This window comes from Scophthalmus maximus, chromosome 11 (assembly GCF_022379125.1).
Source record: "Scophthalmus maximus strain ysfricsl-2021 chromosome 11, ASM2237912v1, whole genome shotgun sequence".
Taxonomy (NCBI): domain Eukaryota; kingdom Metazoa; phylum Chordata; class Actinopteri; order Pleuronectiformes; family Scophthalmidae; genus Scophthalmus; species Scophthalmus maximus.
Window position 1 is genome coordinate 8,321,207 of NC_061525.1, and position 16,232 is coordinate 8,337,438.

General features: G+C 42.5%; 1 protein-coding gene across 2 annotated transcripts; it reads right to left on the reverse strand.

The window, feature by feature from the left end:
* Positions 1 to 1,447: 1,447 nt before the first annotated feature.
* On the reverse strand, positions 1,448 to 14,269 carry urb1 (URB1 ribosome biogenesis homolog). Of its 2 annotated transcripts, none has more exons than XM_035621658.2 (39): positions 14,020 to 14,269; positions 13,785 to 13,924; positions 13,548 to 13,699; positions 13,331 to 13,460; positions 13,147 to 13,243; positions 12,978 to 13,063; positions 12,757 to 12,882; positions 12,509 to 12,639; positions 12,227 to 12,422; positions 11,974 to 12,111; positions 11,690 to 11,863; positions 11,465 to 11,597; positions 11,230 to 11,352; positions 11,021 to 11,133; positions 10,791 to 10,907; positions 10,167 to 10,283; positions 9,910 to 10,048; positions 9,653 to 9,811; positions 9,359 to 9,558; positions 9,042 to 9,260; positions 8,761 to 8,961; positions 7,804 to 8,629; positions 7,474 to 7,678; positions 7,215 to 7,401; positions 7,073 to 7,131; positions 6,791 to 6,978; positions 6,587 to 6,697; positions 6,448 to 6,511; positions 6,191 to 6,359; positions 5,865 to 5,967; positions 5,609 to 5,769; positions 5,407 to 5,518; positions 5,077 to 5,183; positions 4,367 to 4,510; positions 4,032 to 4,141; positions 3,707 to 3,913; positions 3,296 to 3,537; positions 2,258 to 2,836; positions 1,448 to 1,962 (listed from the first exon to the last, which is right to left on the reverse strand). In XM_035621658.2, exons 1-39 carry the CDS (start codon positions 14,144 to 14,146, stop codon positions 1,775 to 1,777), a joined length of 6,780 nt encoding a protein of 2,259 aa, XP_035477551.2. In that variant the 5' UTR covers positions 14,147 to 14,269; the 3' UTR covers positions 1,448 to 1,774. The 2 variants fall into 2 exon arrangements, with proteins under 2 accessions (XP_035477551.2, XP_035477550.2); XM_035621657.2 differs by having other exon boundaries at positions 11,230 to 11,355.
* Between the last annotated feature and the right edge of the window lie 1,963 nt (positions 14,270 to 16,232).

Consider the following 16,232-nt stretch of genomic DNA (forward strand, 5'->3'; position numbering starts at 1 on the left):
GTCAGCGCGTAATGGGTCCGTAGCGCACAGTGCAGTCCATCGCGTCGTCGGATAATCCGCAATCCATTTGGAATTTAAAATCAACAACGACAACAACGACGAATTCAATCTGGTGGTTAATTGAAGAATGATAAAACTGATTTCTAAATGAATTAATTCAGTTTCATAAGTAGATCTGTAGGAGACGTCGCCACGCAACATAGGGTCGCATCGTTTGCGTGTTACCCCAGCGACGACTGACGCCCTATTCTCAATCTATGTCTATTCTACAGTGCATGAAACACGGATTTGGAAGAGGCAAGACTACTACGCATTGCTTTGGATCATATTGAGGATAAATAGAAACATAGAAAAGAAAGAAGTTGGGTACACAGTATTTTACAGTTAGTTAAAACTGTCCTTGGACAGATGCTGCCTGTGAGCAGCTGGAATAGTTAAATATTTCAACCGTGCTATTAAATAATAGCTGTAAACCGTCCAACCTAACACAAACGCATCGGGCAAACCACAGTCTACAAAGAGTGGCAGGATCTCTGCCATTAGAAGCAGCGATGAGCCTGGATTTCACAGTCAGATCTAGCACACACATGTAGAAGAGTATATAGCACCATAACACCTGGAAGCTACCTCCATCAAATCGTATACAGGAAATATGGGACAAAAATAATGTCCTGTAATTATGACGCATCTCATCAGACCAACTCATTCACTGCAAACAGGACACTAGAGCACAGCCTTGGGTGTTAGTGTCGGTTCACGTCACCCCACTCGGTCATTTTGCCAGAGCATTCCTCACACTGGATCACACGCGCCAGACGATGGCTGCAACAGAGAACTCTACCAGCACTGTTTCCTATGAATGGGAATACTATTATGATTACCTTGATCCTGTGATCGTGGATGGGAGCAAACTGCAGTACAATAAATGTAAGTCCTTTATGCTTTATATAATTCACCATTTGTCTTGTGTTGAAAGGAAATAACAAATAACATTTTTCCACTTTCCTTTCAGACTCAATTGTGATAATATTTTGGATATTTCTGGCTGCTTTTGTGGGATTTCTCTTTCTCTTTTTGAATCTAATGTCAAGCAGTGGAAACTATTCAATGTAAGTGTGATTCATAATATTTCAATCAGTCACTGCCTACAAACTGGTGATGTGTGTGTATAGATAGATAAGATAGACAGATAATATAGATAGATCGAAAGCTCAATCGATGGTTGATAAACAATTTCTTGTTGTCATTGCAGGAGTCACAGATCCAAAATAAAAGGAAGCCACCGAATATCAACTGCATGACTGAATGACATGAAAGCTGGATCTGATTGAAAACACTTTTTTCGTTGATATGAACAAAATGTGGAAAAATAAATGAGGTTCATGAACACAAATTCACAAACATAATGATTGTAATGCAGATGTGTTAACAATGTCAAGAAAACAGAGACATTTGAGATTTTACTTTAGTAAGTTCGCAAGAAACAGGTGTGTGTTAAAAGGAAAATGAGGGCTCAGGTATATCATTGCAAGTCATTGTGATGGTAGGTTCACTGTCTTCTTCTTGAATTTACTACAAAACACCTTTTGTATTGTAACACTAATTTTTCACACACTGATAGAGACTAAAAAAAGGTAATACATATGTTGCAAAAAGCATTTACAAATTTTGGACATTTGTCATTTTATAACGGGGTTTTTATAAGAACAAAAAAAACAAGCATTCTTTAAATGAGGTCTCTTTAAATGAACACAGTTGTGTTCCGAAGGTGTGTTTAACTCTTCCAGGTGATGATGTTATTACACATGGCTCTGAGGGCTGTTTGTGGTTCTTTGGATGTTTTCTGTTTCTTCTTACACTTGGCTCCGGTCACCAAACTGACATGAGACAAGAACAGCTCTGCTGATGTGGCTCCACTCCACTGCTCATGAATGTACAGCAGCAACAGATGCAGCCCTGCATCTGGAAGGGAGAAAACAAGATGCTTAATTTATTTACATTACAACTAATTACTAATTACATAACTTGTTTATACTTATATAACCAGTGTGACAATAAATCTTGAATCTTAAAAGTCCATCCCCATCGAGTTCAGTTTGTGCCCCTACTTTGTTGAAAGCCATCCTGCTCTAAACACCTCTGTGACCCCCGAATGTCAATACGACGGATCTTTTACTACTGTGCAGTGAAACATTTGGTAGCATTTGAGTGAAGTAGAGTATTTTTAAAATATTAGTATTCTTTGGCAGGCTCTTACCACATCTAGATGGATCATTAGTGTCCTTTGGCTGGCAGGCGGACACAACTGCATGATGCATCTCTGGAAGTTGGCCGTGGGTCTCAAGTAAGCATACCATAATGCTGGTAAATCGCTGGAAGGTTTCCACTCTTGCTGAAAGGCTGGAAACGCTCTGAGCTTCAAAGGTCTGGTGGTAGAGTCGTAGGAGGTCAGATTTCAAAGCGGGATCGAGCAACACGACATCTATAATTTCCTTGTGTTTTATCACAGCCTTTTCGAGCCAGTGCAAGAAGTCCTTTGTTCTGTTCTCATCGTACGAGCCCTCCACCAAGCACCTCAGGGACCACTTGGTGAGCAGGTGTGCAGTATCATTGGCCAACTGACTGGGATCCAGTTTGTCTCTTGGCTGAACCTTCTGGGGTTCAGAGAGCAGAAGCACAGGCTCCCAGTGAAGGAGGATACTGCTGAGGTGAAATTCACTCTCCGCCAGGAGACTCTCTCCTTGGCTCTCAAATTCGGCCTCCTTGGCCAGGTTGTCTTTTTGCGTGCAGGCCTGGGAAAAGGAGCCTTTACTTCTGCCCTTATCTTTCCCCATCCCTGAAGAGGAAGACAAACAAAACCATGTTAATCCCATCAAAGATGCAATGATTTAGATAATGTGAAACTGAACAAAGCTCTGAAGTTTGAAATGGAAAAAGTATGGCATGTAATGACATCACATAGCGTAATACATTTGAAGCCTCATTTCTATTCATTTCCCCACAGAGAAGAGAACATGGGGTTAGCATGAGAGCAGCAACCCTGGAGCAGTTTTTGACCAGAGCTGGTGGTGTTGCAGTATGATCCTTTGGGGGGCAAAACTTTATAACTTTTGTTTGGCTTTATTATAGGCCCTGAAAGCCAATAATAAATGTCAAATATTATTACGAGCATTTAAGTCATTATTTCCCTTTTCATTAGGTGTTTACAGTATTTTTTTCCACCCCTTAGATGGAAGACAATGATAGCTTCTTGGTGTAAGAGAATTTGATGAATGATGCACTTATTGGCACTCACCCAACAACTCCTTCACTTTGTGCTTTTCGGACAAGATTTGTATTTGGGTACAGAGTGGCTTGTTGCCTGACAGGGAGGCCCAGCAGAGGAGCAGGATGAGGGCTTCAGCACAGGAGAGAGGCTGCGGGAGGAGTGCGAATCGCTCAGCGTCTTTTTTTACGCTGAGAGCCGTCCCGCGATGCTTCAGTATGGAGCAAAGGGTCTGCAGAAACAGGCCGAGCTGAGCGGCCTTCACACCCAACCTGACAGGACGAGGACAAGCAAACACTCACACCCTTGACCAAAAGACAGTATGACATTTATCATGTGGGATGTTGGTTCTGATAACAAAAACCAGAGGAGTGAGTTGAAACTTAAATTAAATTAAGTTTCTACCACTTTTGAATTAATCCGAAAGTAACGGGGCTTTACCTGAGGTGTCTGCTGATGGTTAATGTCACACACAGGAATTCGCTGATGAGTGGGAATGGGAGAACCTTCACTGTGCTCTGAGGTTTCTCCTCTGTGGATGAGGAGGTTTTGGCTTCATCCACCTGCATCTCCTTCTGCCCAAGGTTAGTAAACCACAGCGCATGGAGCAGATCTATGATGGCACTTAGCAGATGCAGGTCTCGATTCCTGAGGTGGATAATAAGTACAGACAATAAGCAGAAAATACGAAACCAACTGAAGATGTTATTGTAGTAATATGAATAGTAATGTCAGTATTTGCCGGGGCCTTACTCTCAACGCTTACCTTTTTTCAACTACCTGTATCATCCAGGTCAGGACCCCACAGTTTTTGGTGAGGTTATAAGCTGCTTTGGTGACTCGGGCGGCCTGGCACAACACACGGATAATCTGAGCCTGGTGGAGAGATAAATGCAAAATAAATCCACATTACACATGAATCTATTTATGTTTTCCTGATGAAGTGTATTTCAATCACATCATCCTCATTAATCTGTTCCTTTTCATACTTGATTTCAGACTGTTAAGTTATAATTTTTCTTCACAGTCTTTAAGACTTTGTCATATGTCCTGATTTTCACCATCCATGTTTTGAATCATTGCGATTCCCGCAGTGTGTACCTGGGCATGTTCATCACACAGGGGACTGCTGCTGAAGCCTAACAGGCTCTGAAAGATGCCTTGTCGCTCGCACAATTCGTAACAGTGTCCATCGCCTATCCCTTCCTCCAGCACACTCAGGATCCACTCGCGTTCCATCTTGTGCTGCAGGGAAGAAAAAAACAGGACTGTCAGTCACTCATTCACAGTAACAGATAAGATCAGTCTAAATAAAGCCTGAGTTAATCAAAACAAACAGATGAAGGTTGCAAATTGTTGACGCACAAAGAGTTTAATTGCAGTCATTCATTCGTTCAGGGAAACATTTACCAATAATTAGGTTAAGGCCACAGTGCTACATTTCTTGTTGTTTTGTGGAGGGTGCCTGAATCTTTTTTTTACTCATCTGAATTACAAAGGCAGGGGGAGGTGATGCAGTGGGCCTAATTCCAGGCTCTGTTGTGACAACTTGAGATATAGGGTCTTGGAACTGGGAGTGCAACTCCCGTTTTGAGAAGCGGTGTGTTATTTATATTTCAAATCTGCTTAGGTTGTTGTTCTTTTTCTTTTGATGATGAATTCCTTATTCAAGCCATTTAAACCCACCCATTTATTCCCCACATTACCTTTTGTCGATCACTGGACTAATTTGAGACGATAAAACTGATTAGCAGATGGCAGAGCAAGAAAATAAAAAACAATGTTTTCAGCAGTTTCCAATAATACTATACCTCCATGTCAAAACCATAGAACAGCTTGAAGAACTCAGGGACTCTTCTGAAGTCCAAACTCTGATGTGACAGTAGAAACCGGTTTAAAACCACGTACATGTGGTCCTCTGGGAAATCAGGGAAAACAAGGAAGAAAAGGTCACTGATTCTGAGAGCATAGTCCGCAGTAGTAGCATATTGTATAAAGAAATGAAACAAAGCATACTAATTCTGACATTTACTTCCTATTTATTTTACTATATAAAAAGCCTAAAACAAACATTCTTAAGTAAATGGCATGTGTCAAATGACACTGATCAGGGACAAGAAAAACATTTCAGGGTTACACACCAGGTTTTAGCATCTGCTGAGCCACTTTACTGATGTAAGTGGTCATGACAAATGACAGTCTTTGATTATGCTGTTGAATTCCATTCTTTACTGTGTCCATCAAGTAAAGAAGCTGTTAAACAAAAAAACAACAAGCCCATCAGTTTTTTTCTTGATGTGATTTCTTTCCACCTTCTCACAAACCACCTCTCTGTGACTTTACCTGTCTCTTCTCCCTGAACCGAGCGCCCTCCAGGTGTTGGTAGAAGCAGCTCAGCACGTGGTACGCTGCTGCCCTCACCTTCGGGTCGTAGCTACTTAGAGCCATCACGGTTAATCCAAGAGCGTGGCTGGATACAAACTTGGGGCAGTCAATCACACACTCTGTCGCGTAGAAGAGGAAGAACGCAACACATGTAAGCCTAAATGACATTGACTCATGCTCTGGAGTTATTACGACAGCAGTGAAATATGCTCACCTGGCTGCAGTATGGCACTGAAGAGAGGCAAGAAAAAACATGGATCATATAAATTCCCAAGGTCCGTCACTGTTTTATTGCTATACAGCATCTCCTTGCCTTCCTAAAAGAGAGCAAAAAAAAGGTCAGTCAGGTTTTTTGATATCCCAGCTGTGAGATTTCTGCCAAACACACCTTTACATTGGAAGTGAGCAGAATCTCAAAACAAGAAAAGAAAAACAATTTGGAACTACTTTTGACCCCCAAAATAATTCAGGTGTCTCAAAATATAGTAACGTCCTATAAAAGTCTAGTGCTGGACAGTAAATAAGAATTGTTATGTGAACCTGCGGGATGATTCTGCGTTGTTGGGGAAAATTTGCAATGGTTTGGAGCATCCTTTCAGTATTCAGCAGGGCCAACAGGTCGTCTGAGCTCGCCTGCTTCCATAGAGAGGCTCCCAGGCTTGTCCTGGTCTTGTGATGCTCCACAGCTGCTGGGCCCCACAAGAAGGATCTGGAGTAGAAAACTCACGATGAGTGTTTGCAACAAACAGACACACTTTTTGTATGTGCAACATTTTTTAAAAAGGAATGTAACTTACTGGAACTTCAGCAGACTGACATGGTTTCTTTCATATTCTTGAAGGAGCAGTAACAGTTTCTGATCTGCAAAACAAAACAGGGTGTAAGAAGAAAGAACAACAACAAGAACCTTGAAAGTCTTTAGATGTCAAGCTTTACCTGAAACGTTCAGTGTAGCTCCATAAGCTCCCAAAAGTACAACAAAGTGACTGGTGTTACACACTGCTGGGCATTTCTTCACCAGACAGAGAAGAAGGGACACCAACGCTTCTGAAATGACAAGAAAGTAAACACGGTTACATCCAGTGGTTAAGGAATTGGGCTTCAAGTTTGTAATTTAGTCATTTTTTCTATGTACGGTACCTTTAGCCTGACATCTGCTCGGCTCTTCATCAGGGTCCAGCATGGTGGGCAGGAACAGCGAATGGCTGCTTGTCATCATGTGAAGTGTCGATAAAGGTATCAGATCCTTCTGGACTTCACTGCCGCCATACATCAGATCCAAAAGGCTGCTCAAAGTGTTCAGGAAGTGATGATCTCTGTAGCGATATCTTAGGTGGAAGAATATTTATTGGGTCAATCACTTGACCTGATCTGACACTGATGCCAGTGAAATTGCACAATGGATTTCAATGAACATCTTACTTCAGTCCATTCTTGACAAAACTGTTCCATTCAGATGCGAGGATGTCTTCGGCCGATGTCTGTGTAAAGAAGATGCATTCATGAAAGGCCTGAAACATCTAAAGCCATGGATGTATGGTGTGCAAGAGGAGAGTACACCCACTAGGAGTCTCTGCAGTCTTTCCAGGATGCTCTGCTCCTGCTCTGATGGAGAAGCAGCCTGATCTTTACAGTGACTGTAAGAGGTGATGAGACACTTGAGGGCAGCGGCTGTGACGGACCTCCTCCAGTTTTCTAGATCTTCTGGGCAATCAGCCAGTTTCTCAGTGAGAACTTCAACGAGTTGCCATCTGGGAGAGAAAACATTTAGTTAATAAATTGTGGAACTGATAATTTCTCTCATATTAAGAGTTTATTATTACCTTTCAAAACTGTCCACTTTTTGAAGGGCACTGGGCAGATTTTCTATCAAATCCCTGACGTCCTTGATGTTTGCAGAGAGTTTGATCAGACAGGCGAGTGTCTCAGCAGGCTGGGCTCCACAGACATCTGTCAGGCTTCCCAAAACACATTGGGACATTTTGGCCAGCAGTGCCGTCTTTAGGGATTTCAAAACTGCTTTTTGCACTACAAAAGCAGAGCAATTGAGATTAATTAATTTAACATACAGACAATGTTGGAGGGAAAAAAGAGTGACATAAATGCTGTTGCTGTAAGCTTTGAGAAAATAGAGAAGCTGCTTTAGTACAAACCATCTTTGGGTCTGGCTGGGTCCTCTCTACCTGCCACCTGCAAGTAGGTGTTGATCAATGGAAGGAATGTTTCTGTCTGGTTGAAGAGCTTCTCCATGTTTGCAGGCTCTAGACACCACAATTCAAAGCAGAGACGGTGGGTGGAGGAGTTCTGCAGCAGCAGAGAGCTGAGGGCGAGAGGCTGCTGGAGACAGTGTAGCAGCACATCTGTGTGGATGAGTTTGGCACTGCCTGGCTCGCCAGACAACGCCTGATAGAGGAACGCTTCCAGCGCAGGGCTGGAGCAGGACAACAGCAGCGTGCTCAGGCCGTGGAGGTGCGCCTGTGTCAGAAAAGTGCTGTGGTCCTGGGAGGGGTTGGATTTACACTCTGTGAGGATCTGCAGTGCGGCATTACCATAGACACTAAGCTTGGCACGTGTGCCCTTGCTGCCAGAAGAGATGAGGCTCTCCCGGGGGAGGAGAAGCAACTTGGAGACCACCTCTCTAAGATTACCAGGGTCCATGTAGCTGTGCAGGGACAAGAGGGCCTGAACAGGTCTGGACTGTGTCTTTGCAGCCTGAGAGCTGTTCTCCATTAATTCCTTGACAACAACTCTTTCTATCGTCCCCATGTAGCCACACAGAAGCTCCAGGTGACTCAGATCACGGAGGATGGGGGCGCTGGTCTCCAGCAGGGCCAGAGTGTCTTCAGTCAGCTGAGCACACAGATGCTTCAGTCTGACAGGGTTCAGAGTATGAGGAGGCAAAGCCGACGACTCCAGAGCCAGAAACCACTGATCCAAACACGGATGTTTGAAGATTGAGCCAAGGGCCGAAACAAGGATCTAAAGAGAAAGGGGCCCACATTAGATATACTCAATCTAAAAATAGAAATTAACATAATAGTGTTAGTCATAGTTTGAGCAAAAACGCATGTCAAATAAAAGTCATGAATAAAAGCTGAACTTTTTCCAACCTGCTCTTCACTGGCTTCTACTGCAGGCGACTGGTTGAGTTCCAGGAAAAGGTCTGATCCGTCTTGGAAGTTCTCTGCTGCTGCTGCTGTTGATGCTGGCTCAGACTTTTTGGTCCCCTGAAAGCCTTGTAGCTTAGTCATCAAATCCTGGAGTTGTCCCATTAAGGTCTTCAAAAGGCCAGCCCCCATGTCTTTGGAAAACTGTGCCGAAAAATATGATGTGATGTGTATATTTTTGACTTGGCAAGTTATTTAATAGTGAGCTTGTCTTGTACTCTTACCGTGCCAAAGTTTTCCACAGTTGATTTGATGTAGAGCAAGATCTGCTTGATTGCTACTGGGAACTCCTCCACAGACATTAAAGTTAGAGTTTCTTCCACATTCTTCCTGAAGGTGTCCTCGAGCAAAGCGCTCGGCCCTTGGCTATACGCAGCTTTCATCAGCGAGGTGTATGAATTAGCAGTTGGCAATCCATTTGAAAGACATTCAGAAGATTTGAACTGCAAAAAAAGAGAGAACTTTAATTTTCAACCTAAAGAATTTACCTCATTCTATCAATAAAACAATAGAATAAAAATGGGAATAAAAAAAAACTGACCAGTTCCTCCTTGTGCTGCTGTGGCAGCCAATTGGAGTAATACTGATGAAGGTGTTTGATGGCAGGATGAGGAGAAGCAGAGGGGTTGGAGGATGCGAGCTCTTTGTCATACTGCAGCAGAGCCAGACAGAGGGGCAGCGGCTCTCTCTGACAGTGCAGCACATCAGCCAGCACAGCAGACAAGTACTCATACACAACTCCTGATGAAGAAAAGACACAATTGTTTGACATTGACACTATACCCCCACTATAAAGCGTAAACTATTTGTCCAAATAGCAGCAGGCGAGCTTTACCTTGGTTTGCTGCTAGTTTGTTTCGGGCCTCCAGAGCGGCAGGTACCACCACACTGAAGGGGAAGGTTTGAATGATGAGGTCTTCACTCAGAGATGGACCAAACTCCTCCATCTCACCGTCATTACCTTCCATGATGACATCCAGCATGTCTAAGACATCTAGAACACATGGTCAAGGTAAAAATGAATAAATAAAACAAGTTTAACCGACGCACTTATCACATGAACAAATATGGATTCCATCTTTGAATGCTTACCATCTATGTGAGAGACAGGGATACTGACAGCGTCACCCTCCTGGCTGCTCAGGTTAGCTTGCAGGTAAGCTGCCTCCTGCACCAGGCTGGCAACCTTATCTGTGTACGTGTAAGAGCTGCACACCAGTTTCACCAACACCTAGAGTAAGAGACCAGCAATTTATGGTCCAGCATAACTCCTGTGGTATGATTCCACTTTTCGTATTTCTTTTAACTAACTGTAATAGATAGGAATATTGAGATTTAAACCACCTCACCCTCTCCAAGAAGTGGATGACAATCTCTTGTTGGTCTGGCTCTACTCTGGCCAGCTGATCAAGCCAGAGCTCAAGCTCAGTCCAGTTATACTCAAACACACCGCTGTCCTTAAGCACCTGAATACAAGGAAGGAAATACACTTCATTTTTTCCTAAAGCCAACATTTTTGCAATACTGTTGGGGGGAAAATGATAACGTTAATGTCAAACTCTGGCCGTTAAATATAAACTTAGATATATTTGCTGAGCTGCTCTTGCTTTATTATCTTCATAAATATGCAGTTTTACAACAGTATTATTATTTGTCAGGAGAAAACAAAGTTTCTGAACTGTAGGAAGTGAACCACTCTTGATTTAGCTGAAGAACTGCCCATGTGTCCTCTAGAAAAGATACTGTGCCATCAGGTGTAATGAAATAAATAATAACATTTAAATTGTCCTTTTACTCCTGACAATTTTTTTGAGAAAAATCCCACTGTAAATTAGGGTTAAACATTTATCAAGTCTAGTGACCTCCCAGTTGGTAAATTTGAAGTTAATATTTGTCAAATATCTCAATATCTGTGTCTCAAATATCGTGCAAACTGAGACCAAGAGCACAGAGGAAGAGGAAATGTTCCTTACTTTTAGAACAAGCATCTGTGTGGAGTTTCTCATGTGGCTGCTGCTGCTGACAAACATCTGGAGAAGGAGATAAAGCACCGACTTCTCTCCAGACGATGATTCAGTATCTGCAGCATCCTGGAAACAAAATTCATACAGGTCTCATTAAGAATAATTCTGGTTACAAAGCAACACCATCGAATCGACTACCATTGAGAATGACACCTAAAATGACAAAACAACTTCTTCACCTGTAGGCGGAACCAGGAGAACTTGCTTGCAGGGAGATCTAAAGCCAACTGCAGAATCTGATACTGCAACACTGGAGGAACCTCTTCTCTCAGTCCTTTCTCTGACACAATCCCTGGAGAAAAACAATGATTAAGCTTTTAAGCCTGTTGTTCAATATTACAACAATACTGAAAGTTATACTGTTTATACAGTAAAAAAAGAAAATTACCTTTTAAGAGCTTGCTGAAGTCAAATTTGCACTGACTAACCAGGTGTGGCACTACTTTCTGGTAAAGACAAACAACCTTAAGAATCAGAGCCTTGAGCAGGATGACCTCAGCTGTCTCAGACACTGCTGAACACAAAAAACATGAGTCAGTCAGTTGACATTGCTTTTCCGTCCTCCTATGTTTAACAAGAATTATCAGAATAAACAATATACAAGTACTGAACATGTTATTTACCGGGCACTTCATTTTTATCATCCGTCTGTTCAGCGCTCCCTGCTTCTTTGGTCTTGTTTCCTTCACAATCCATCTTTTCCTTCTTGCTGAGTGACTGCCACTTTGCAACTATGCTCGTCATATCAGGCAAAATCTGGAGCATAGCACACAAAGTAGAGACTTGAGTTGTTGAATGGCGCATTGTTAATATTTGTGAGTGTAATGACAGAGCTTTCCTGAGCTTACCTTACTGAGTGTCTCCCTGTACTGCTGCACCAAGTCTCCCATCAGGTCAGGAGAGTATACATCTGAGCTGTGCCACTCAGACTCATCCAGCAGGTACTCAATATTCTTATTGGCCCTTTTCAAGATGAAATTCATCATGGACAGAGTTGTAAGCTGCACTGCTGTGTTGGCGAACTGTCAGACACAAGAGGAGATATTCTGAAAAGATATTCCAAAGTACCATACCTTTTCAACGTTGTTCTTCTTTTAATTGCCAACCATGCCAATGGGGCTCAATCACTTACACTGAGGCCCTGTGTGAAGAAGGCCTTGTTACAGACAGGAGGAAGAGATATCACCATCATCATGGAGAGCAGACGAGGAAGAGGGATGACCTCGCCAGTCTGAAAGACTGTGGAAACCTCTGGTTGGGCCTGATAGATCTGAACCAAAAAATGCAAACAGAAACATTACTGTCTTTTAAACAATTAATTAAACAAACAAGGTAGTAGCCAACACAGATGCCTGAAGATAAATAAAAACACCGGAAATAATGACCTTTTTGAGTAATCTGACATTGTCCTGCCAAGCACTTTTGAGGCGGGGGGTGTAGGAATACTGAGTCTCCTTGAAGTATCTGGCCAGAATATCAGGGCAAGCTTTCAGTATGTTCACCACCAGCTCCGCCACCAGTTCATCTTCTGTAGCCTGCTTCAGTCCCACCAAGAACTGAAGTAAGACAATGTTACCCGCTCTGAAAATCAAACATAAAATCCAGCATTAACATATGGAGTTTTCAGGGGAGTGTGAGTGAAACTCAACATCCTCCAGATCACTTACCTGCCAGCTGTGCCAAAGCTGGCATCGTGGAAGATGATGCCATGCTTACGAGAGCAACATAGGTCCAGGAGGAAACTGTGAGCAAGTTCCCGGACGACAGATATCCCAGCTTGCTCTGAGTTCTCCACCATCTTCACCATTGAAAAATGAAAAAATTATATATAATTTAGACCCACAAGTTGAAATGTAAATTTTGCGGACAGAACTTTCATTTCATTGAACACAAGACAAAGAGCTAAATATCTTACTCTGTTATCATCAGTGGTTGCGTCCACAATCCCGTTCCATTTATACAGAGATGCGATGTTGGCCAATACAGCAGGTGTGAAAAAACGCACCTTCTGTGTTTTACTCAACGCCTTGTTTAGTAACACCTGCAGAAAGCCGAATAACAGCATAACATAACAACATGATTATCAAGTCTATACATTGAGATTCAAATGGAGGGTGTGAGCTGCTGAACACTCACTCTCGTCTTCAGTGTGGACAGTATCAGATTGACGAGAGACATCCTGTCCTCCTTCAGACCCGTACTCAGGATCTCTGGGAGCAGCTCTGACACGCCACATTAACATGTTAACAACACAACAGAGGTAAGTTTGTTTTGTAAACTGTCACAATCCATATTTAATTATTACCTTTGAGCTCCACTATCTGTCCAACCGTGGCACTGTCTCCAGACACCAAAAAGGAAAGCACAAACTGGATATAAGCCATGCGGACGTCAGGTCTTCCCTGGGGGATTTACAGAGAAAAAATATAAGCATTCATAATCTACAGAGCCACGGCCCAACAAAACCCAATGCAGACACGACGCCGCACCTTCTTATCCCTTCTCTTTGCCAGTCCCGACAGCGCTTTGTTGATGTGAATGTGACCTAATACTTCTCTAGCAGCTTCTGGGCCTTGGGAAACCAAGGCGGACAGGAGCCCGAGGCACTGACGGACGAACCTGCGCACAGGGGGGGGAATAACACAACCTTAGGTCCGCGGGCAGAGGCTGACGTCAGGGTCGCCGCACCGAGGTCACTCTACCAACCTGTGGTTCTGTGAATGGAGAGATCCCTGCACAAGTCTCATGTGGCCAGAAACAGTCTTTTTCACAATAGCGCTGCCGACCATGTTGAAGTGGGACAGGTCACTGGCCGTCCTCAGAAGGATCATCTCCAAACTCTCGAAGGCCAGCATCAACTGGACAGAGGGGAGGATTCGATTAGAGATTCGCTTGTCCAAATAAGGGACTCCCTCCTACTCTGAGGGAAGTGCTTCGGCTCACCTCGCTCTCAACGTGCTTTTCTCCCTCTAGCAATTTGAATATTTCTGCACACTCCATGGAGATTTTGATGTAGCCTTCCACCACATCATACAGGTCGGAGCATGGCAGCTTCCTGGCGGTCGATATGAACGTCTCCAGTCCTGCAGGTGATAAGAGGAGCCGCAACACTGACTGCGTGTATTCAGACACTCACAGGACTTAGAATCACTTCTGCTCAATGTACATGTGCGCTCACCCTTCTTGGCTGTGGTGGGTTCCCTTAGCATGGTCTTAAATACAGTCCCGTTGAACTCCGGAACTTTTTCTTTTTTTGCCGGCGTGTTTGACTCCGCCGAGTCTTCGCTCAGCCGCTTTTTACCCATTTTAATATGTAGAAAAACAGATGTCGACTACTTATATATATATTTTTTTTTATTCCTTCTTCTCGGTCATAGGAGTTCCGCCACAGTTACCCACGCTGCGGTGTAAACAGAAAGCTGCGCAACGAGAATGTCATCCGGTGGGAAACAATGTGCTGCCGAAAGTTCCGCATACGCTATCGTCTGTGTCCTTCAAAGGAAACTTATTGTTCCTGCTCCATCCTCTATAGCTCTATAAACCTTAAGCTACATTACCACTTAATAACCAACATGAAACTGTTTTGTACATTTTCAATGTACACCTGCCATGTATTTTGATGCATATTTAGGCCTAAACAGCCAAAGATGACACAAAGATGCCATTATTCACAAAAGCAGGTGTTAAATACACAAGAGCTGGGTGCATTACATGTACATTTGATAACGTTTAAATGTTGGTCTTACCAAAACAAATAGAACTGCTTCTGGCTCATTTAATAAATGATTGTCCCTTCGATCATAGTGACATACTTTTATTTGCAGCATTATATTGAACAACAATTGCTTTATTTTCAATCAAACCTTTGTTTCCTAATCAATTTATCATCCGCAGCAAACCTGCTTGTGTATTCTGTATCTAGTTTAGCAGCTGTTTTTGTCTTAAAAGTAAGTTTTCATATTTTTGTATATATTATGCTTGAAATTTTTGATCAATCTTCATATAAATTTGAGACAAAACAGATGTTTATCCGTTTTGAAAGAAGCCTCTTGTGGTCACATTCACAAATTATTTAATAACAAATTTTGTTAAACTTTGTGGAATCGATTTTAGAAACGATCATGGTCTCTGGGCATTTGTTTACAGTCTTCATTTTTCAACGCAGCATGTTTTAGTTTCAGCCAAATACAGCATAATTATTTTGCTGAGACCACGCAGACATAGCTGTGGTTTGGCTTTGTAGCCTATTTGAAAAGTGTGTGGTTTTCAACCACAGTGGAACAACCTCTCGGTTTTTCTTTCAAAATACTTTTGCAGGCACTGTCTGGCCATATCGCAAAGCTGATGTCAAACTGATAAGAGACCAATTGTGTTTAGTAAAGCATTTAAAATGGTTATTTCTTAAATACAAAACCAATTTTTGTCAAGTCATGGTCATCCTTAAATTGCAGTATTTCAGTATCTTTTAGTATGTAATTGTGTATTTATTAGATGGTTATGAAGAGTTCAAGTGGTGACTGCGCTCAACGCTTCATGAAGTATACGCTCCATTCTGACTTGCGCACAAAAACTGCATTTCTAAATGACACACATCTGCTGACAGTGATTCCTGAGAAAGGCAACAACTATGATTATTAAGTGGATTGAAAGAGACAATCTTCCCCTCACAAAAAGGAAAGGCAGCTTTAAATCTGTGCAGTTTGTACTCACAAGAATAAATTGACTCTTTAAGTTGTCGTTCAATGGCCTGGCCACTAGAGGTCACCTTTGCCTGGGTTGGGAACTTTGAACTGTCCATCCGTCCATCCATCCATCCATCCATTATCTACACCACTCCTTCAGGGGCACTCGGCGAGAGTCAAACAGCCATTCATTCTCACGTTCTGCCTGTCTCCCTGTCCTGGCAACCTGCTATTGTCTGGGATGTTACTTGGGATTCTGGTGATCTGATTACAGCTCACTGTTGTGCGTGCTATAAAAAACATCAGGCTGTGGTGCAGGAAAACACTATTTTAAGTGCATTTTTAGAATAAAGGTCTTCAATTTGGCAAATGAGGCTCTGCCTGCATTACAATACACACTTAACTATCTGTGATTTCACAGGGTGTAGCGTATAAAACTTCACTTTGAAGTCAGACTTCCGTTTTTAGAATTTAATTACAAAGGCCTTTTATTATACGCTGGTAGATTCTCATCCTCATTGGAATCCATTTATTAATCCTCAGCGTTGTGAAGCTTGTGATTTTTGTTTATACGAAATTACATCAGTGTTATTCTGTCTTTTCTTAGTCACATTGTATCCTTGGGTTCTTATGCAACTTGTGATCGGCACCTTGTTCACAGCTCCTAAATGAACTGAATATTTGGTGAATGATTGCCTGTGATGCATGT